This window comes from Equus asinus, chromosome 18 (assembly GCF_041296235.1).
Source record: "Equus asinus isolate D_3611 breed Donkey chromosome 18, EquAss-T2T_v2, whole genome shotgun sequence".
Classification (NCBI taxonomy): domain Eukaryota; kingdom Metazoa; phylum Chordata; class Mammalia; order Perissodactyla; family Equidae; genus Equus; species Equus asinus.
Window position 1 is genome coordinate 41,850,966 of NC_091807.1, and position 20,191 is coordinate 41,871,156.

The 20,191-nt window shown below is 42.3% G+C and overlaps 1 protein-coding gene across 2 annotated transcripts in view; it reads right to left on the reverse strand.

The window, feature by feature from the left end:
• Positions 1–20,191, reverse strand: part of MCM3AP (minichromosome maintenance complex component 3 associated protein) — a 57,268-nt gene that overhangs the window by 36,547 nt on the left and 530 nt on the right. For both annotated transcript variants that reach the window (XM_014859829.3, XM_014859830.3), the window contains exons 2-10: positions 18,617–19,936; positions 18,153–18,376; positions 8,840–8,918; positions 8,440–8,584; positions 7,051–7,241; positions 4,786–4,925; positions 3,351–3,548; positions 2,727–2,995; positions 1,418–1,580 (exon numbers count right to left, since the gene is read on the reverse strand). In XM_014859829.3, the coding sequence (XP_014715315.3) occupies positions 1,418–1,580; positions 2,727–2,995; positions 3,351–3,548; positions 4,786–4,925; positions 7,051–7,241; positions 8,440–8,584; positions 8,840–8,918; positions 18,153–18,376; positions 18,617–19,829 (2,622 nt within the window). In that variant the 5' untranslated portion in view covers positions 19,830–19,936. The remainder of the gene's footprint in view (positions 1–1,417; positions 1,581–2,726; positions 2,996–3,350; positions 3,549–4,785; positions 4,926–7,050; positions 7,242–8,439; positions 8,585–8,839; positions 8,919–18,152; positions 18,377–18,616; positions 19,937–20,191) is intronic.

The window sequence follows — 20,191 nt, forward strand, 5'->3', positions numbered from 1 at the left end:
GGCCCCTGCTGAGAAGGTGGCAGTCAAGCCAAGATCAAGAGAAGGTGATCACTGTATTGGTCTCTGAGGAGAAAGAACTGCAAGTGCAAAGGCCCTGAGGTAGGCGTGTGCTGGGGCTGGAAGGGCAGGAAGGCATCACTGCAGGTGGAGCTGAGCAAAGGGAGCAGGAGAGGAGGTCCAGGAGACACTGGGACCATGTGGACCACTGCTAGTGAAACACTGTTTTTCTAAAGAAAAAGCACTCAGATTTCCTTTTTGTTTAAAGTTATTGAAATGGGCACAAATAGTCAACATTCTAATATCATTAAATAATCATTTTAAAAATATTAACTATAAGGGGCCAACCCAGTAGTGTAGTGGTTAAGTTTGCACACTCTGCTTGGGCGGCTCGGGGTTCACAGGTTCGGATCCCAGGCGCGGACCTAGCACCGCTTGTCAGGCCACACTGTGGTGGCATCCCACATAAAACAGAGGAAGATTGGCACAGATGTTAGCCAATCTTCCACACACAAAATATGTATTATTAACTATGACTTATTTAGCAACTGTACAAAGTTCCCCAAGTGGTACGTTGTTAGAAATCTTTCCATTTGTTCCAGAATTTCAGTTCTGTTGGCAACTGTCAGATCTGACAATGAGCAAACTTATAGAAGATCTTTGCCTGGGATGTGATTATGGGTTCAGTCACTGTTTACAGGAAGACTTGGTGTGTGACCAAAGAGAGTGACTGGAGTCATAGGGCCCCAGGCAAGCGGCCAGGCACGCAGAGGCAGCCAGGTAGGTGGCACATCCTCACACCCCCGCAGCAGGTAGCAGAGCATGTGGGAGGCATGAGGAAGGCTCTCTTATCATCCCCAAGTGCTCTAAGGGGCTGAGGCTGAAGACCAGACTTTGAAAACTCTGAGACCAATAGTTCACACTACAATCTGTGAAGCCCCAGGTAAGAGATGGTCTTCCCCCTTCTTTGTAGCCCAGTGCACAGAACAGCACACAACAAAGAGCAGGCACTTAAGACATTTACTGAAATGAATTGAGCATCATTGAGCTCACTGCACAAACTTAGATCAAGTACACTGAGAATTTCTAAGTGAGGAATTTTGGGCTGCAATGTTCGCATTTCGGTTTCTTGTTTCCATGGAGGATGACAGTGCTGAACTCAAGTTATCTTTCTAAAGAGATTTCTCTTACGTGAACTACAAGAATAGTATTTTCCATTGCATGGCCTTCCCATCAGTGACCAGTGGTGCCAAATCCTGAAAACAGGGTAACACCAGTAACCCCTCAGGGGGCTGCCACAAGGGTTGCACAAGAGTTAGCCTAAGACCTGCTAAAATGTTCTTGGAATAGTGAAGCACCTAAATATCACAAGTGACAACCTGCTTTCTTCCAATGCTGCAAGTACAGTGATGTTACTCACCTGGTTAAAGTAACAGTGTAATAGACAACCGTTCAGATAAGAAGCTGACTGGACCAGTTTGAAAAATCTCACAAAATTGTTACTATTCAATGCAGCAAAAGCCTGAACAGCAAATTTCACTTCAAAGGAGTTTCTAACAGCAGGATGGAACTGTTGCACTTCTCTGTTAATTAAAGCAGACAAAAAGAATTAGAATTTTATTTTTAACTAGACAAAATTTCCATGAAAATAGATCTGATTAAAAAACTAGATTTCAACCATACTGAGAAAGAGGATCTTAATAGCGACATGTGCCATTATATTCATAATTTACTAACGCCAAAGCTGCCGCTCTTAGGCTGGGTTGATAATGAAGGTTTTCTTTTAAAAGGTGATGAATAAAGTAAACAAGCAACAATTTAAGAACTGATTATCAAAGAGTTACTTTAATGCCAATTGACTGCCAGCTGTGTTTGACCACAAGATCTCAGAAAAAGTTAACTGTGTGTCGTTCAGAAATAAACTTATTTGAATGAATTATTCAAGATAGGTGACAAATGCCTATCATAATGTTAAAAGACCACACAGCCACTTCCCATAACTAGTATATCTCCAAGGCTTAATTTTAAAACTTAAAATCAATCACACATCTAGATATACTGCAACAAGATTCTTGGGGAAAATACTAAGTTAATAAAGAGTTTTGGCATAAATAAGGGAATCTTGGAACTAAAGGGGACAGTGGTTGTCATCAAGTCCATTTACCAATGAAAGGAACAGAGGCCCAGGGGACACTGCCTTATTTTTCACATTAATATCTACGTATGTATCAGGCCAGGGTTTAACATTCATTCTTTCCTAATATCCCATCTTTACCATTTTTGTTTCACACAATTTTTTCCTCTTCTATTACTTAGATCTTTGATGAGGTGTGTGCGCACATGTGTACGAAGAAACACACCTGATCCAACAAACTGCTAACAGCCCTGGTAGAGCACCCTGGCATTCCCTGTACTGTTCACATGCCTATTCTGCTCATCAGGCCAATTCCTTCCTCATTTTCTCTTGTTGACGAGAAATTGTTCTCAGAAAGGATTCGGAGTCTACTTTAGATATACTGATGTCGGTGTGCATCCCCATCCTTCTGCTCCTGGTGGCTCAGCTCAACAGACTGTACAGCCCAGCCCAGGTTTCTTACTATAAACATCCCAGTACTCAATATGAGAGAGAACTCAATGCTATCTGCTACTACTAATCCTAACAGCTCTTTTCCTGTTTAAACCTTGCCTTTCCATACATCTTAGGCTAGCTTTCAAATCTGAAAATTCACCTTAGGATGTCCCCCTTGTTGAGATTGAGCAGAACATTGTAGCCCTGGAACTCTGCTTCGCTGGCACAGAAGACTCCCTTGTTTCTCAGGTCCTGGTACATCTCCTTCAGACTCTGAAGGCACTTGGTCATGTTCTCATTGTTGATCTTGGCATCAAAGGAGGACATGGGCTCCTCACACATGAAGTGAGCACAGTGGATGTGAAACCGGGTGCACTTCTCGATCAGGGACACCGTCATGGGGTCGCATAGGTGCTGCTGCGTGATGTCCTGGCCATGAGGGGAAATATTATATATACACACACGCACCTCATACACACCCAGGTGGCCTTGTAAGCACACATAAGCCTTATATACACATGGGTTTCATATACACACAGGTCTCCTGCACATATTCCCATGCACAGAGAATCAACTATTAGAAAAATCACACTTATTACCCAAATTTCTCATACTTCAATTTGAAACAAAGCCCATTAAGCACATTTTTATAGGACTTTGTAATGACTTTAAATAACAGTTTTTGTTACAGATGAATTGTGACTGAGTGAAATGGAAAGGACTCTCAGGTTCACTTTGGAATTTACATGCACTCTCTAGCTTCCTGACAGGAAGTGGCCAATACCTTCCGTATGCCCCGTGTGCGGTTCCACACGAAGTCATACCAGTCCCGCAGGCTGCCCTCCTTCTGGTCCATGATCTGGGTCACCAGGTAGTCCATGGTCCTGCTGAGCACTGCCGAGGGCCGCAGCTCATGTGGCAGGGGCTCCTCCTGATCTGCTGAGGAACGGCTGTACTCCTTCACGGCCGCCGCATGGTCCACCTGAGGACAGGGAGTAGGGACAAGCTGCTGAGTGGCAGGTGCTGGGCCAGCCTCCCAGCAGCAGTGCCTTAAAATAAGGGGGGGAATCACACACACTCATACAAGAGCAACACTACAGAATACAAGTGTAAAATTTCTGTTTGAAGGTGACAAATTCAAAGACAAAATAAACTGATAATCTTGTTTTTGGCAAATACGACAAGGAATGAAGATACGAGGCCATTACATCAAAAAGAATGTAAGTGAAGAAGTGAATCAAGACAGGATGTAAGTGAAGACCCACCTCCTTGGCTCCAAGCACGAAGGTGTAACAGATAAAGGACTTTAAGGCATTTTGAACGCTCTGAGCTCAGACACCAGATTAAGTCTACAAGGCCCAGAAACAAAATGGAACCTGCAGTGAAGAGTGAGGGGCATAACAGCAGCAGGGGCCTGCTGGGGCTGGGGCCAGCTGCCGCAAGATGCCTGGAGTTGCATATTCCACCTGCAAAAAGAGGCTGAAGACACACGGCTGAGGGCAGAAGTAGAGAGGTCCACAGGACCAGGCCCTGAGCACCCACTACCAGCTGCCATCACTGCCGCCTACGGCAGGAGCCCTGGGCCTGTGCCATGACTGCTGCTGCCAAGCTGGGGACGCCGCATGGGCAAAGGCAGCCGTAAAACCCCCGGCCAGGAGAGGAGGAGAAGTCAACAAGCAAAACTAACAAAGAATAAAAGCATCTAAAATGGTGTAGATTTCCAGGGAAACAATTTGGGAACATGAATGGACACATGTTCAGGAATCCTAAGAAAGATCACATCCTCTGAGGTAGCACCTTAATTCTTAGGATTTATCCAAAGTAAGTAATCTAAATACCCTAGCAGCATTACACACATGTCCAACAGAATTATTAATAAAATTGAAATATCAGTAACAGCCTATCTAATAATGATTGCAAAATGGGGAGTTCTGACAGAGCTACATAATCAAATAACATGCCATCATTTAAAATGGCCAAGTAACCTCACACAAGGTTGCTCAGCACACACCTCAGAACACAAACGATCTGAAGGATTGTTCACAGCACATCCCCACCACCCTATAAAGATAAACACCCGAATCAAGTATCAATATGCACAGAAATTACAGAAGAATCAGCCTCCCCTCCCTTGCACATCCCACCTCCACCTGGACGATTCACTACAGACAGCTGGAATACGGTCTGGGGAGAAACCCCAGGGGGATGTGGAGCTCCACCTGGTCAGTCCCTGGGACCACTTCAAATACGCTCAGCTGGCTCCGGGTCTCACGCATGTACCGCTCCTTCTCAGGACACATGTCTGGGCATGTCCCAACAAAAGTCCGCGCTTTGTCCAGGTCAGTTCTTTTCACCCGAGCTAAATGACGTCAAGTAAAAAGTAAGAGTGTACCAAACAGTTACTAGGAACCCAGAGAAGCGCATCTTCACAGTGATAAAAGGAAAAATAAAAGTAAAAACAAACATCACACACAAATTACTAAGGAAAAGAAAGAAACATTTTTAAATTTAACAATCACTGGGCCTTAGAGAAAGGAAAGCACAGCCTGTCACACGGGGGACGAGGCATCCAGGTCCATGAAGACCCATGCCTTCCCTCCTCAGTACTCGGATCCTCACTGCACACCACAGGCAGGGGCACACGTGTGTTCCCAGCTCCTGTAACACCTCAACGGCAAACAATCACACTGCAGGATGTTTATTAAAAGGATGAACTTATAAAGGTAAATACTCAAAACATACCAGTAGTCTAACACTCTCAGTAGTTCACTATGTTTTTAATATAACAAGAATCACATAATGGAAGTTACCTGGGTCCTGAGCTGAATAAACCACTATTATTACACACAAAATTAAACAGTTATAACAGTATCTTTTAAACGAAATGGAATGCAACAACTTCACAACTCAAAATATACACATCTATTTTTTATTTTGAAAAATCCCAATACCTACTAATGATTTTATTTGGAATATAAAAGTCACCATATCAATGATATAATGTATGATGGCAGCTTTTATTACTGTGTTAAGGAGGCGCTGTGATTATTCCACTATTCACAGCTTTTAAAAAGAGGAAAATCCTATAGCTAAAATTTAATTTTAAAAAAACTTCGCAAAGAAGAGCACATGTGCTTTTTCCTTTTATTTTTGGTCACCGCACTTTTTTTTTTGAGGAAGATTGTCCCCGAGCTAACATCTGTGCCCATCTTCCTCTATTTTGTATGTGGAATGCCTCCACAATGTAGCTTGATGAGCAGCGTATAGGTCTGCACCCAGGATCCGAACCAGCAAACCCCGGGCCATCGAAGCAGAGTGCACAAACTTAACCACTACGCCACCAGGCCAGCCCTCACTTATTTTTTTATGTTAAGAGAATACTTACTTTTTGAATAGGTAATACATTCACATGGTTCAACAATCCAAAGGTATAAAAATGTCGAAAATGGGACACCCAGCATGCCCCCCTCTCTCTTGACAATCAGAGTGAGCAGATCCTTTTGCATCTCCCATAACTATTTTATGAACACCTAAGCAAGTATACTTACATGTACATGGTAAGTATATGACACACACACACACACACCTTTCTCCCTTTTTTGTACACAAATGGTAGCACACTACATACTTCCCACATCTTGCTTTTTCACAAAAAGCCTTGATTTTCCATAAAGAAACTGCAGTCTTCTTTCAGGCTGTTTAGAATCCCTGTGTGGACAACTAGTTTCCAATCTTTGTCATCACAAACGACCTTGTGTACGAATCACACACACATGCACGATGTTTGTGGGGTACACTCCTAGACATGGAATGCCAGGTCAAAGGCATGAGTTTTCTTAAGTCTCAAAGATATTACCAACGTGCACTCCCCCATGGGAGTGCAGTTGTTCACAGCCTGTCCAAGGACGCAGCCCCAAGCCGAGCCTGTGGGGTGAAACTTGCATCTCCACTGTGGGACAGCCAGCCCACGACACTTCCTTTTCTGTGACCTTGTAGACCCCTTACTCCTCTCCCACTGCATTTGGTCTTTTTCACGCTGACTTCTACAGTACTTTCTGTATCAGAGAATTCAGCTCTTTGTCTGTGTTTTGAGTTACAGATTTTTTCCCGTGTAAATTGACATTTCATCCTGAGCTTTATTTGTGGTGACTCTGTCAAACAGAAAATTTTGATTTTTTTTACACGAGTTTTCCAAATGTCTAAAAATTGCCCTTTAACTTGTTCAATTTAGCGTGAATCAATGGTTTAGAGACTTTCTTACAAAAATAAAGTAAAATCGAAAACATATTTGCATTATATCCATGCCTACACTCACCTTTCAGGAGACTAGTAAACAACAAAGATCATATGTAAGACATCAGAGGTCCAAGACTCAACAACAGTGGAGCTGCATGGACAGGGGTCACTCCCCTCCCTCAGGACTCCAAGGAGATAACCTTATCATGACGTCAGCAGGTCACCTCTGCCAAAACAACCCAACATACCTTGCCGCATGATTCTGTCCCTCTGGTCAAGCAGGCGGTACTTCTCCTCAGATGTCTCAGCCACAGTGCCTATGAGGGTGCTGAGGGAGGACACACACGGCCCAAGACCCTCAGAGCCCTCAGAGCCCTCGTCAAAAGGGTCTCCTTCAAACTGGTGGGCCTTCAGAAGACTTGGCTTTTTCACTGGAGAGCTACAGAGAAAACAACACATTAAGGGCCTTGGATCCATCACGCATTTATATCATTTCCACGTCCAAACACTTCCCTTATCTTTCAAGGTTTTCTGCTCCTCTCAAGCTGATAAACTACAAGCACTGAAGTGCAATGAGCCTTGATAATGCTGGTGATGACAAAGGTGTTAGTCATATTATTCACGGTGATTTTAGAATTTTGAAATATTTTATACTTTTTGAAAATGAGATGAGCCCATTTAAACAGCTGAAGTGACTATCCGTAGATTTCTATCTCAAAGAAATGAAATTCAGCCTGAAAAAGACAACACTTGAACACTATGAGGGAATATCAGGCCTACGTGTTTTCACGTATAACTTCATTTCAGCAGAAAGATGTACTAAAAAGAGCTGGGCGTTCTCTCTCAGCTTTCTGTTCTAGTCAACATTCTGTGAACTTGAATGTGGAAGAAGGTATGACTGGTTGAGCGAGATGGGAAAAGCACAAGCAAACCAGCAAATAAATTACTAACTACAATGGGGAAAGTGAGGAAAACAATACACTGGCTAAAATATGTGAAGGAGGACATTACGGAAGACCTGTCACAGCAGCCTGATGTGAAGAGGAAAACAGGGTCACATAGGGAGGGGAGGGGAGACAGATATGCCCACACAGAGAAGTTGTGTGAAGTGCACCACCACACACCAGCTGACCTGAGGGCTGTGCACACAGCTACCCAGTTATAACATAGCCAAAAAGGAGACTGCCTCACTGTGAAAAGCTGGACTTACGAAAAGTCACACGGCAAATCACTAGAAGTGGTTGTTAGGAACATGTGGTTATTACAGCCAGTTAGATGTTTCAAGGGGAAAAGTTATTGCTTCTACATTTATGCATCAGGTGGAACTGCATGACAGCAACTGCATGGGATGTGGGACCAAGGTGACAAGCAAGGAGTACCAGAGCCCCTTCATGGCCCTGGCAAGTGGCTCTTACGGTCACCCTTGTGACCCCCCCAGTTCTCCTTCCCCCGGGTCCTCTCCCTCACCATGTCCTCCTCTCTGCCTCCCCGTCATCCCTTAGTCCTTCTCAGGCTGTCAGCACATCACCCCACTTCCCATGCTTGACTGCTGTGCAGTCGCTCCTGTCTGCAGACATTAGAAGTCAAAGCGCCCACATGCTGTGTAAAACACAGTCACTGGGAAGGATCGGCCACACCTCTTATTCAGGAGGCTAACGGCTGCAGCCCTCCCCACAGGCTTGCCAACAGGGGAGTGCTGGAAGGGTGTGTCCTCGGTGCCCTCGCCAGCTTCACTGTCACCTGGTTTCTTCTCCTTGAGGGAAAAAGGTTTCTTGTTGGGACCTGAGGACGCCAAGAGTCAGAACAGAGGTTATGATAGCACAAGTCACTTGACACAAGACTTTCTCACTTGCTTTTTGAGAAAGTAAAATTATCATTGTTACAGGAGGTAACAAAGTAGCACAAGGAAACACCACGAGACAGGAGGATCCACACAGAGCCAGTCCCCCACAGCCCTGCAGAAGGGGCTCCCACTCAAAGCTTCAAGGGTCTTGTAAACACAGCATTAGAGACTGCAAAGAATAACTAAAAACTCACTTATTTTCTTCTTGTGCCAAAAGATAGCCATGTCTTCATGCAAACCTTTTCCCTTCTTCCTGGCCAGAGCTGCAGAAGCCTGGAAAATAGTCCACAACACAAAGTATGAGGACATTAAGAGACGAAAGCAACTGAGATTAAACACTCAAATGCACTGCACAGACCTCTGTACAGGAGCGCAACGCCTCCACCTGTACGTGTTCTGACCACATCATCTGCCTCTAGCTGTGGCAGCCACAGCCCTCACCTCCCTTACCTGGCTCACAAGCACGTATTCGCTCTTCTCCCTTTTGAAATTAATAACTTTACTGTGGATAGAAGCAAGAGGCTTGGCCTCGTTGGCATTTGGTAAGATGATTCGCACCATCCGATTACACACACAGCAATGGAAAGACTGCCAAGTCACACTTCAACACAAAAGGAAGCTGCAGAATGATACATGTGTAACACAACTGATCACAAAAGACAAAACCGACTACTATACCTACAGATAGACCTATGAAAATGTCTAGAAAAATACACACCACACTAGGTAACCATGCTTGCTCCTAGATAAAAGGAGAGATGGGGTGATCAGAGACCTTAGCTTTGTACGTATACATGAATTGCTTATGATAACAGTGTATTTATACATTATATATTTATTACATAAATATGTTTTAGGGTTCTGCCAGAAGAATAAGCACACTGCAATAGCCAAAGAATAACTTTAAAAAAATGAGGATTACCCTATGACCCAGCAATTCCACTCCTAAACATATACCCAACAGAACTGAAAGCAAGGTCTCAAAGAGATGTTTGCACACTCCATTCATGGCAGCATGATGGAAGATGGAAACAACCTGAGTCCATCAACAAATGTGTACATAAACCAAATGAGGTACATTCATACAGTGGAATAATATTCAGCCATAAAAAGGAATGAAGTACAACCACACAGATGAACCTGGGAAACATCAGGCTAATTCAAATACATCAGGTACGAAGGACAAATATTGTATGATTCTGCTTATATCAAATTTTAGAATAGGCAAATTCATAGAGATAGTGAATTAGAGGTCACCAGGGGCCAAGGGAAGGCAAGAATGGGGAGTTACTGCTAAACAATTACAGAGTCTCTGTTTGGGATGATGAAAAAGTTCTGGATATAGATAATGAGGATGGTTGCACAACACTGTGAATGTAATCAGTGCCACTGAATTTTTTTTTAAATCCATAGGAAGGAATAAGTAGCAAAAGCCCTAAAACTGTGCATACATTTTGGCACAGACCGTCCACTTTCAAGAATTTAAACAAAGGATATAAACTAATCAGAAGTATATGAGCAGCCGGCCCCATGGTCTTGTGGTTAAGTTTGGCATGCTCCGTTTCGGCAGCCTGGGTTCAGATCTTGGACACAGACCTACACACTGCTCATCGAGCCATGCAGTGGTGGCACCCCACATAGAAGAACTAGAATCACTTATGACTAGGATATACAACTATGTAGTGGGGCTTTGGGGAGAAAAAAGAAAACAACAAAAAAAGAAAACTGGCCAAGTAAGTAAACAGGATAGAATGCCATGGAGCATTTAACAATCCCCTTCTAATCTAGACTATTTGATTTCAGAAAATACTAAAGATTGCTACACGAAAAGGTTACCAAACAGTATATGCAACCTGATCCCACTTGTGTAAAAACAATGTGACTACATATTTGCAAAGATATTAACCAACATATGTACAGTTGATATCTTAGAATTATGGGTGATTTTGTACCCCCTCCCATAAGACTTTCTGGTTTTCTTCCTTACATTGACAGGCAATTATTTTTCTCATTTAACAAAAGTATAAAAACATGCTCTGTACTTTATAAATTCCTACAGAAGATCCCCACGAGAATATTCAGAAAAAAATTATAAAGATATAAAACTACATAACATGAGCAGTCCCTAAATGTGTACACACTACAGCCAATGTGTTATAACTGTATGTACTTATACACATGTTGAAAGTCAAGATAGAAACCAAATAACAGCAGTTATCTTGTAGGACAGGATTACAAGGGGATTGTACTTTTTCTGTACTGTTTGAATGTTCACAATGATCATATACCATAACCAAATAAAATCAAAAACAAAACAAGAAAATTCACTTTGTGTAATGTGTGTAATGGGTGTGTAATGTAATGTGTGTGTAATGTAAACATGTGTGTAATAGGTGACAGAGCCACTCCCATGCGTTTCAGAGGAATGACTTCGTGGGAATCACTCACCCTGCATTTCCAGAACACTACATTCAATAGAGATTGCAAGCTTTTCACAAATGACTCCAGGTTGTGAAATAGTGCATTTCAGCCTCCCCAAGTTAAAAATAAGATATTATAGTAGTGCACCATATTCTAGCAAGCAAGTAACTATGATGAAAAAATAGGTTTTAGGAGGGGCAGAACCAAGATGGTGGAGTGAGTGGTCTTCTTTGTCTCTCCCCCTTCGAATCTACAACTAATTGGACATTCACCAATTAACAAAGGATATCCAGATAGCATCTCAAGATGCCTAAGAGACTAATACTGCTATACATCGGAAGGTTGATGGACTTCCCCCTGGGAGGAGGTGGAAATAGGTGAAAACTCTCCAACCCCCGGACAGCTTAGTACCTGCAAGAGGCTCTCTTCCAGCGGACTCCCCAACAGCATCACCACGCACCAAGGGCGGGAGTGTGCACTCACCAGCAGAGCGACAGTGGAAATAGGTGACAACAGCCCTACCTAAGCCCCCCGCGATTCCACCTAAGCCCAGGGGGGATCCCGAGGGTCCGCACCCACCGGCAGGGAAGGCCTCTGCTCGCCATTGGCAGGGAGGCTCCTCCCAGAAACCAGAACAAAGGGAAGCTCCCAGAGAGCGGATTCCCCAGCTCCGCACCAGCCCGCCAGCTGCTGCTGGGCCCACGGTCTCTGGCCATGCACAGGTCGGTGCAGGGGGGCGCCCAGACTTCCCGTGGACGTGCTTGGGGAGTGGGGTGAAGCTCCAGCACCCAGTTCTGTGGCCCAGGGGGAGGCTCCAGGGTCCCGCACCCCCCCCCGGCAGGGAGGGCTTCTGCTCTCCATTGGCAGGGAGGCCGCGCTCAGCATTCAGAATACCAGGAAGCTCCCTAGAGCAGAATTCCCCACAAGGCAGCAGTTTGTCAGCTGCCGCCAGGCCCACGAACTCTGGCCATGTCCCAGGCAAGGCAAGGGGCTCCCAGAGATCCGATGAGAGTGATGTGGGGCAGAGTGGAGCTCCGGTGAAATGGATACACGGCCCAGGGGAGAACTCCAGGTTCCTACAGCAGCCTCAGCGAAAGCCTCTGCATAGCACTAGTGGAGAGGTCCCGACTGGCAATCACAAGGCTGGAAGGCCCTGGGGCAAAAGTAGCAGAGCTAGGTGAGCTAACAACATATTACAGAAGATACCCACAGCTCTGCTGGGACCTACAGTGGACAAGTGTGATCTTATGGGCTCTGTCAGTGACAAATCTGTGATTATAGGTGATCCTACTCCCGGTTGCTTGGAAAGCCCATAACACTGCTGCAGACTCCAAGGAGGGAGCGCATCTAAGTGGGCTGCAACAGTAGGCACCAGCAGCCTGAGGCCCCCTTGCGACTGCCCCCACAACTGACGAGGGACCCCACAGGATCACTGTGACTACAAGGAGGGGTCCAGGTCCAGTCAGTAACAGATGGCAGGGTTCCTGGTTGCTGCAGTCTAAACAGCTGCTCCCCTCTGACACGAGTCACAACAAGTGGAAGCAGCGACTAAACTCTATCTCTATGCGGAGGCACAAATCCACGCCATCAAGCAGTGTGAAAAAATACATTAAATCTCCAGAACAGAAGGAAAATGATAAGCATCCAGAAAACAATCCCAAAGACAATGAAATCTATAACCTAAATGACAATGATTTCAAAACTGCCATTATTAAAAAACTCGACGAGTTAAAAGAGAATTCAGATAGACATCTCAATGAGTCCAGGATCTATGTCACAAAAGAGCTTGATACTATAAAGAAGAACCAATTAGAAATACTGGAGATGAAGAACAAAATGGAGGACATTAAGAAAAATCTGGACTCTCTGAACGGTAGCGTCGATAATATGAAGAACAGAATTAGCAATTTGGAGGATAGGAATATAGAAATGCTGCAGACCGAGAAGGAGAGAGAACTAAGACTAAAAAGAAATGAAGAAACTCTCTGAGAATTATCCAACTCAATTAGGAGATGGAACATAAGGATTATAGGTATACCAGAGGAAGAAGAGAAGGAGAAGGGGACAGAAGGCCTGTTCAAGGAAATAATAGCTGAGAACTTTCCAGACTTGGTAAGAGAGCTGGAACTGCATGTGACAGAAGCCAATAGATCTCTACACTTTATTAATGCAAGAAGACCAACCCCAAGGTATATAGTAGTGAAACTAGCAAAAGTCAATCACAAAGAGAAAATACTAAGGGCAGCCAGGAAGAAGAAAATAACTTACAAAGGAAACCCCATCAGGTCGTCGGCAGATTTCTCAGGAGATACCTTACAGGCTAGAAGAGATTGGAATGAAATATTCAAAACTCTGAAGAACAAAAACCTGCAGCCAAGAATACTCTACCCAGAGAAAATATCCTTCAAATACGATGGAGAAATAAAAACTTTCCCAGATAAACAAAAGTGACGGGAGTTCAGCGCCACAAAACCTCCTCTTCAAGAAATGCTCAGGAAGAACCTCATTCCTGAAAAATTAAAACAAGGAAAAGGGTTACAAAATCCAGAACAACGGAGATGAGCAGAAGGACAATAACAGAAAGTAGCAGCTCTCCATCAGAACAGGTTAGCAAAACTTAAATAAAACATTAAAGGTAAATGGAACGGAAACACCAAGAATAAACACAACCTAGACATTTTAACCACAAACTCACAACACAAAAAAGAAGAGAAAAAATAATCTGACAATAACAACCTAGAAGGGGAAGTGAAAAGGGATGGAACGTTTTAATTTAAGGAAATAAGAGGCTATCGGAAAGAGGAGTATCTCATCTACGAGATGTGTTATACAAACCACCTGGTAACTACTAAACAAATAACAAGAATAAAGACACAAATTACAAATAAGAAGAAAGCCAATACAGAAATTTACCTACTTGAATTAGGAATCCAAAAATCATGGGACGAGAAACAAAGGAAATGCAAAAGAACCGGAAAACAAGTGATAAAATGGCAACAGTAGGCCCCCACGTTTCAATAATCACTCTAAATGTAAATGGACTGAACTCTCCAATCAAAAGGCACAGAATGGCAGGATGAATCAAAGAACAAGATCCAACAATATGCTGCCTCCAGGAAACACATCTCAGCCCCAAAGACAAACACAGACTCAGAGCGAAGGGATGGAAGACAATACTCCAAGCTAATAATGAACAAAAGAATGCAGGTGTTGCCATACTTCTATCAGACAAAGTAGACTTCAAAGCAAAACAGGTAAAGAAAGACAAGGCGGGGCAGTATATAATGATAAAAGGGACGCTCCACCAAGATGACATAACACTTATAAATATATACGTACCTAACATAGGAGCACCAAAATTCGTACAAAAACTATTAACAAAACTAAAAGGTGACATCAACAGCAATACAATAATAGTAGGGGACCTCAACACCTCATTAACACCAATGTACAGATCATCCAGACAGAAAATCAACAAGGAAATTATAGAATTAAATGAAAAATTAGATCAGATGGACCTAATAGATATATATAGGACACTTCATCCAAAAACAGCAGGTTACACATTCTTCTCAAGCACACATGGAACATTCTCAAGGAGAGACCATATCTTGGGAAACAAAGCAAGCATCAATAAGTTCAGGAGGGTTGAAATAATATCAAGCATCTTTTCTGATCATAACGCTATGAAACTAGAAATCAACTACAAGAATAAAGCTGGGAAAGGAGCAAAAATGTGGAGACTCAACAACATGCTACTGAACAAACAATGAATTATTGAAGAAATGAAATATTATCTGGAGACAAATGAAAATGAAAACACACCGTACCAACTTATTTGGGATGCAGCAAAGGCAGTCCTAAGAGGGAAATTCATTGCAATACAGGCTCATCTCAATAAGCAAGAAAAATCTTACATAAACAACCTCAAACAACACCTAACAGAATTAGAAAAAGAAGAACAAACAAAGCCCAAAGTCAGCAGAAGGAGGGAAATATTAAAATTAGAGCAGAAATAAATGACATTGAAACAAAAAAGACAGTAGAAAGGATCAATGAAACAGAGCTGGCTCTTCAAAAAAATTAACAAAATCAACAAACTCTTAGCCAGACTCACTAAAAAAAAAAAAAAGAGAAGTCTCAAATAAATAAAATTAGGAACGAGAGAGTAGAAATCACAACAGATACCGAAGAAATACAAAGGATCATAAAAGAATACTATGAAAAACTATATGCCAACAAATTGATCAACCTAGAAGAAAAGGATAAATTCCTAGACTCATACAACCTCCCCAAACTGAATCAGGAAGAAACAGAGAATCTGAATAGACCAATCACAAGTAAAGAAATAGAAACAGTAATCAAAAACCTCCCCAAAAATAAGAGTGCAGGACCAGACGGCTTCTCTGGAGAAGTCCACCAAACATTCAAAGAAGATTTAATACTTATCCTTCTCAAACTATTCCAGAAAATAGAGGAAGATGGGGCACTCCCTAATACATTCTATGAAGCCAACATCACCCTGATCCCCAAACCTGACAAGGACAACACAAAGAAGGAAAACTACAGGCCAGTATCACTGATGAACATAGATGCAAAAATCCTCAACAAAATTTTGACAAACCAAATACAGCAATACATCAAAAAGATTATACACCACGATCAAGTGGGATTTATACCAGGGACACAGGGATGGTTCAACATCCACAAGTCAATCAACGTGATTCACTACACTGACAAAATGAGAAACAAAAACCACATGATCATCTCAATAGATGCAGAGAAAGCATTCGACAAGATCCAACATCCATTTATGATAAAAACCCTCAATAAAATAGGTATAGAAGGAAAGTACCTCAAGATAATAAAGGCCATATATGACAAACCCACAGCCAACATCATTCTCAACGGACAAAAACTGAAACCCATCCCTCTCAGAACAGGAACAAGACAAGGGTGCCCACTTTCACCACTCTTATTCAACATAGTACTGGAGGTTTTGGCCAGAGCAATTCAGCAGGAAAAAGAAACAAAAGGAATCCAAATAGGCAATGAAGAAGTAAAACTCTCGCTGTTTGCAGACGACGTGATCTCATACATACAAAACCCCAAAGAATCCATAGAAAAACTCTTAGAAACAATCAACAGCTACAGCAAAGTTGCAGGGTATAAAATCAACATACATAAATCAGTAGCATTTCTATACGCTAACAATGAACTAACAGAAAAAGATCTCAAGAACTCAATCCCATTCACGATCGCAACAAAAAGAATAAAATACCTTGGGATAAATTTAACCAAGGAAGTGAAAGATCTATACAACGAAAACTACAAGACTTTCTTGAAAGAAATCGACAACAACATAAAGAGATGGAAAGACATTCCATGCACATGGATTGGAAGAATAAACATAGTTAAAATGTCCATACTACCTAAAGCAATCTACAGATTCAACACTATCCCAATCAGAACTCCAATGTCATTCTTTACAGAAATTGAACAAAGAATCCTAAAATTCATATGGGGCAACAAAAGACCCCGAATTACTAAAGCAATCCTGAGAAAAAAGAACACAGCTGGAGGCATCACAATCCCTGACTTCAAAACATACTACAAAGCTCCAGTAAGCAAAACAGCATAGTACTGGTACAAAAACAGGTGCACAGATCAATGGAACAGAACTGAAAGCCCAGAAATGAAACCACACATCTATGGACAGCTAATCTTCAACAAAGGAGGTGAGGGCCTACAATGGAGGAAAGAAAGTCTCTTCAACAAATGGTGCTGGGAAAACTGGACAGCCACATGTAGAAGAATGAAAATCAACCATTCTTTTTCACCATTTACTAAAATAAACTCAGAATGGATCAAAGACCTAAAGATTAGGCCTGAAACAATAAGTCTTCTAGAAGAGAATATCGGCAGTACACTCTTTGACATCAGCTTCTAAAGAATCTTTTCGGACACCATAACCCCTCACATGAGGGAAACAATAGAAAGAATAAACAAATGGGACTTCATCAGACTAAAGAGCTTCTTCAAGGCAAGGGAAAACAGGATTGAAACAAAAAAACAGCCCACTAATTGGGAAAAAATATTTACAAGTTATTTATCCAACAAAGGGTTAATCTCCATAATATACAAAGAACTCACACAACTCAACAATAAAAAATCAAACAACCCAATTACAAAATGGGCAGGAGACATGAACAGACATTTCTCCAAAGAAGATATATGGATGGCCAATAGACACATGAAAAGATGCTCATCATCATTAATCAGGGAAATGCAAATCAAAACTACACTAAGATATCACCTTACACCTCTTAGAATGGCAAAAATATCCAAGACAAAGAGTGACAAATGTTAGAGAGGCTGTGGAGAAAAAGGAACCCTCATACACTGTTGGTGGGAATGCAAACTGGTACAGCCACTATGGAAAACAGTATGGAGATTCCTTCAAAAAGTTAAAAATAGAAATACCTTATGACTCAGCCATCCCACTACTGGGTGTCTATCCTCCTAAGAACCTGAAATCAGCAATTCCAAAAGTCCCATGCACCCCTATGTTCATTGCAGCATTGTTCACAATAGCCAAGTCATGGAACCAACCTAAGTGCCCAGCAACTGATGATTGGATAAAGAAGATATGGTATATATATATATATATATATATATATATATATATATATACACAATGGAATACTACTCAGCCATAAAAAAGGACAAAGTCGTCCCATTCACAACAACATGGATAGACCCTGAGGGTATTATGTTGAGTGAAATAAGCCAGACGAGAAAGATGAACTCTGTATGACTCCACTCATATGTGGTAGTTAACATATGGACAAAGAGAACTGATCGGTGGTTACCAGGGGAAAGGGGGGTGGGGGGAGGGCACTAGCAGTGAAGTCATGTACCTATAACTTGACTAATAATGATGTACAACTGTAATTTCACAAGGTTGTTAACTATCATAATCTTAATTAAAAAAATTAAAAAAAATAAAATAAAAATGCATAGCTGAGGAAAAAAATAGGTTTTAAAGTGACAAAGTTCAAGTGACCTTTTGTTGGGAGTACTCACATGATCAAAAAAATACACCACGGCGAGCTTCTTGTTGCGCCTGATGTAGATGCGCTGCACTTTAGCAATTTTGCCAAAGTGCTTCTCCAGAATGGTTCTGTCATTGAGATAGTCGGGGATGTTCTTGCACTGGATTGCTGTGACTTCAGCAGGAGACAAGCCCCCAAGACTCTCTGTGCTCTCACTTCTTTTACTCTGTCGCCCAGGAGTTCCTCTTAGAGAATCTAGGGGATCAAAGAACAGGCACAGAAACCTATTGGAGGGAATGTTTTCAAACAACAGGAAGCTCTAATTATGTAAGAGGAAAGATTTCATGGTTGTAAGACCTGCTCCAAGATCCAACGCTACATTTCATTCCTAATGTTTACAGGGGATTTTCCAGGAAATTCAAGCTAACATCCAGGGAAATTTACCGAGAACTTGCAAGCAGGATTTACTAAATGTTGTACATTTTTAGAGCTCACCTTCCTTTTTATCTCTACTTTCAGTTTCTTCCTCTTTATTCAGACCTGGAAGACGGGAAGGTGCCAGGACAGACTGACTGCCTCCTGGGATAGCCATGTGGTCATTTTCCCCAGACTCAGCACAGCCAATTTCCTTTTTAGATTCCTTGTTGCCCAGACGACCTACTTCTTTATTGCTTTTGAAGACATCCTGTATCGTCCGACCAAACAAAGTGCCTCCTCGGGGTCGACTCAGACGAACAGGTCTTTTGTCTGGAGGATGATCGCCCCTTGACAGAGGGTCCAAGTCTTCTGCTGCATCATGGCCGTGTCTCCTTGGGGAGCGATCCTGGTCCTCCTTTCTTTTCAGTCCTTTCATGAGGCTGGGAAGTGGCTCCATTTGGGAAACAGCTTCTTCACATCCTTGTCGGGCACCTGTTTTGCTAACCGGGAAGTGTTCACCCAAAGACCCTGAAGATGTGGAGAAGCTGGTGAAGCTACTACTAGAACTTCCAAACAGTGATTTAGGGCCTCTCTTCTCTTCCTCTGCATTTTGGTTTGACAAATCAGAAGTAAAAGCAGGTAATGAATTATTACTATTAACTGGTTTTGAAAAGGTAGAAGTTGAATTGGTAGCTGAACTACTAGTCACCTGAGAAAAAGAAAATGGGGCCAGTCCTCCAGGTCCACTACTAATTGGGTGGAAAAATGTGAAAAATCCAGGGGTAATTTGGCTCTGAGTTTTCTCTGGCTCTGATTCAGCCCCCAATATTGGTCTGAACATTGAATTTTCCCGAGGTTTAAAGCTGAATTCAGTTTTCCCAAAACCAGTGGTTGCTATTTCTCCAGTTTCTGGTCCAAAAGTAGAAGTACCTGCCAAAGCCTCAATGTTGGGTGATTTAAAACTAAATCCTGGGTTTCCGGGTACACATGAACTTGAAGGTCCAGAAGTAGCTACAAAAGCCGGAGTGTGCTCAAGTCCAGAAAAGAGTCCGACATTTGAGGTTTGGGAGAATCCTGTTTGTGCTGAAGAAGAATGACTTACTCCTGAAGATGCCGGAAAGCTGGATACCTGTGAAAATCCTGAACTTTTCCCAGATAACGTATTGTTTTGTCCAAAAAGGGAAGGCTGACCAAATCGAAATGGTGGCTTAGCCTGAAATGTTCCTATGGAACTACTAGAAGATGTTGGGAAAACAGGCTGCTGCCCACCAAAAGGATTAGTTGGGTTCATCTTCTGATCTAATTATTGGAAGGTAACAAAAAGTACGTGTGCAAAAGGAGTCCTCTTCCTTGAACAGTCTGTTGAAGCAGGGAGCTCCCCTTCATCTTTAGAATAAGCTGAAAGACAAAGATTCAGATCATTACAGCCCTGTCCTACTAGAGGACTAACAAAAGAACTTTCAATCACGTCACACTCTAAGGATAATTATTTAAAAGGCAGGCAAAGCAACAGGCCGCAATTCTTATTTTCTGAGCCAGAGGATTTTTTTGGAGCACAGGGTAGAGAGGAATACAAATAAATACACTACTTTGTTACGGAGGTTTAAAGTGGGATCCTTTAAGACTGAAAAAAGAAGAAAAAAGTCAAATCAT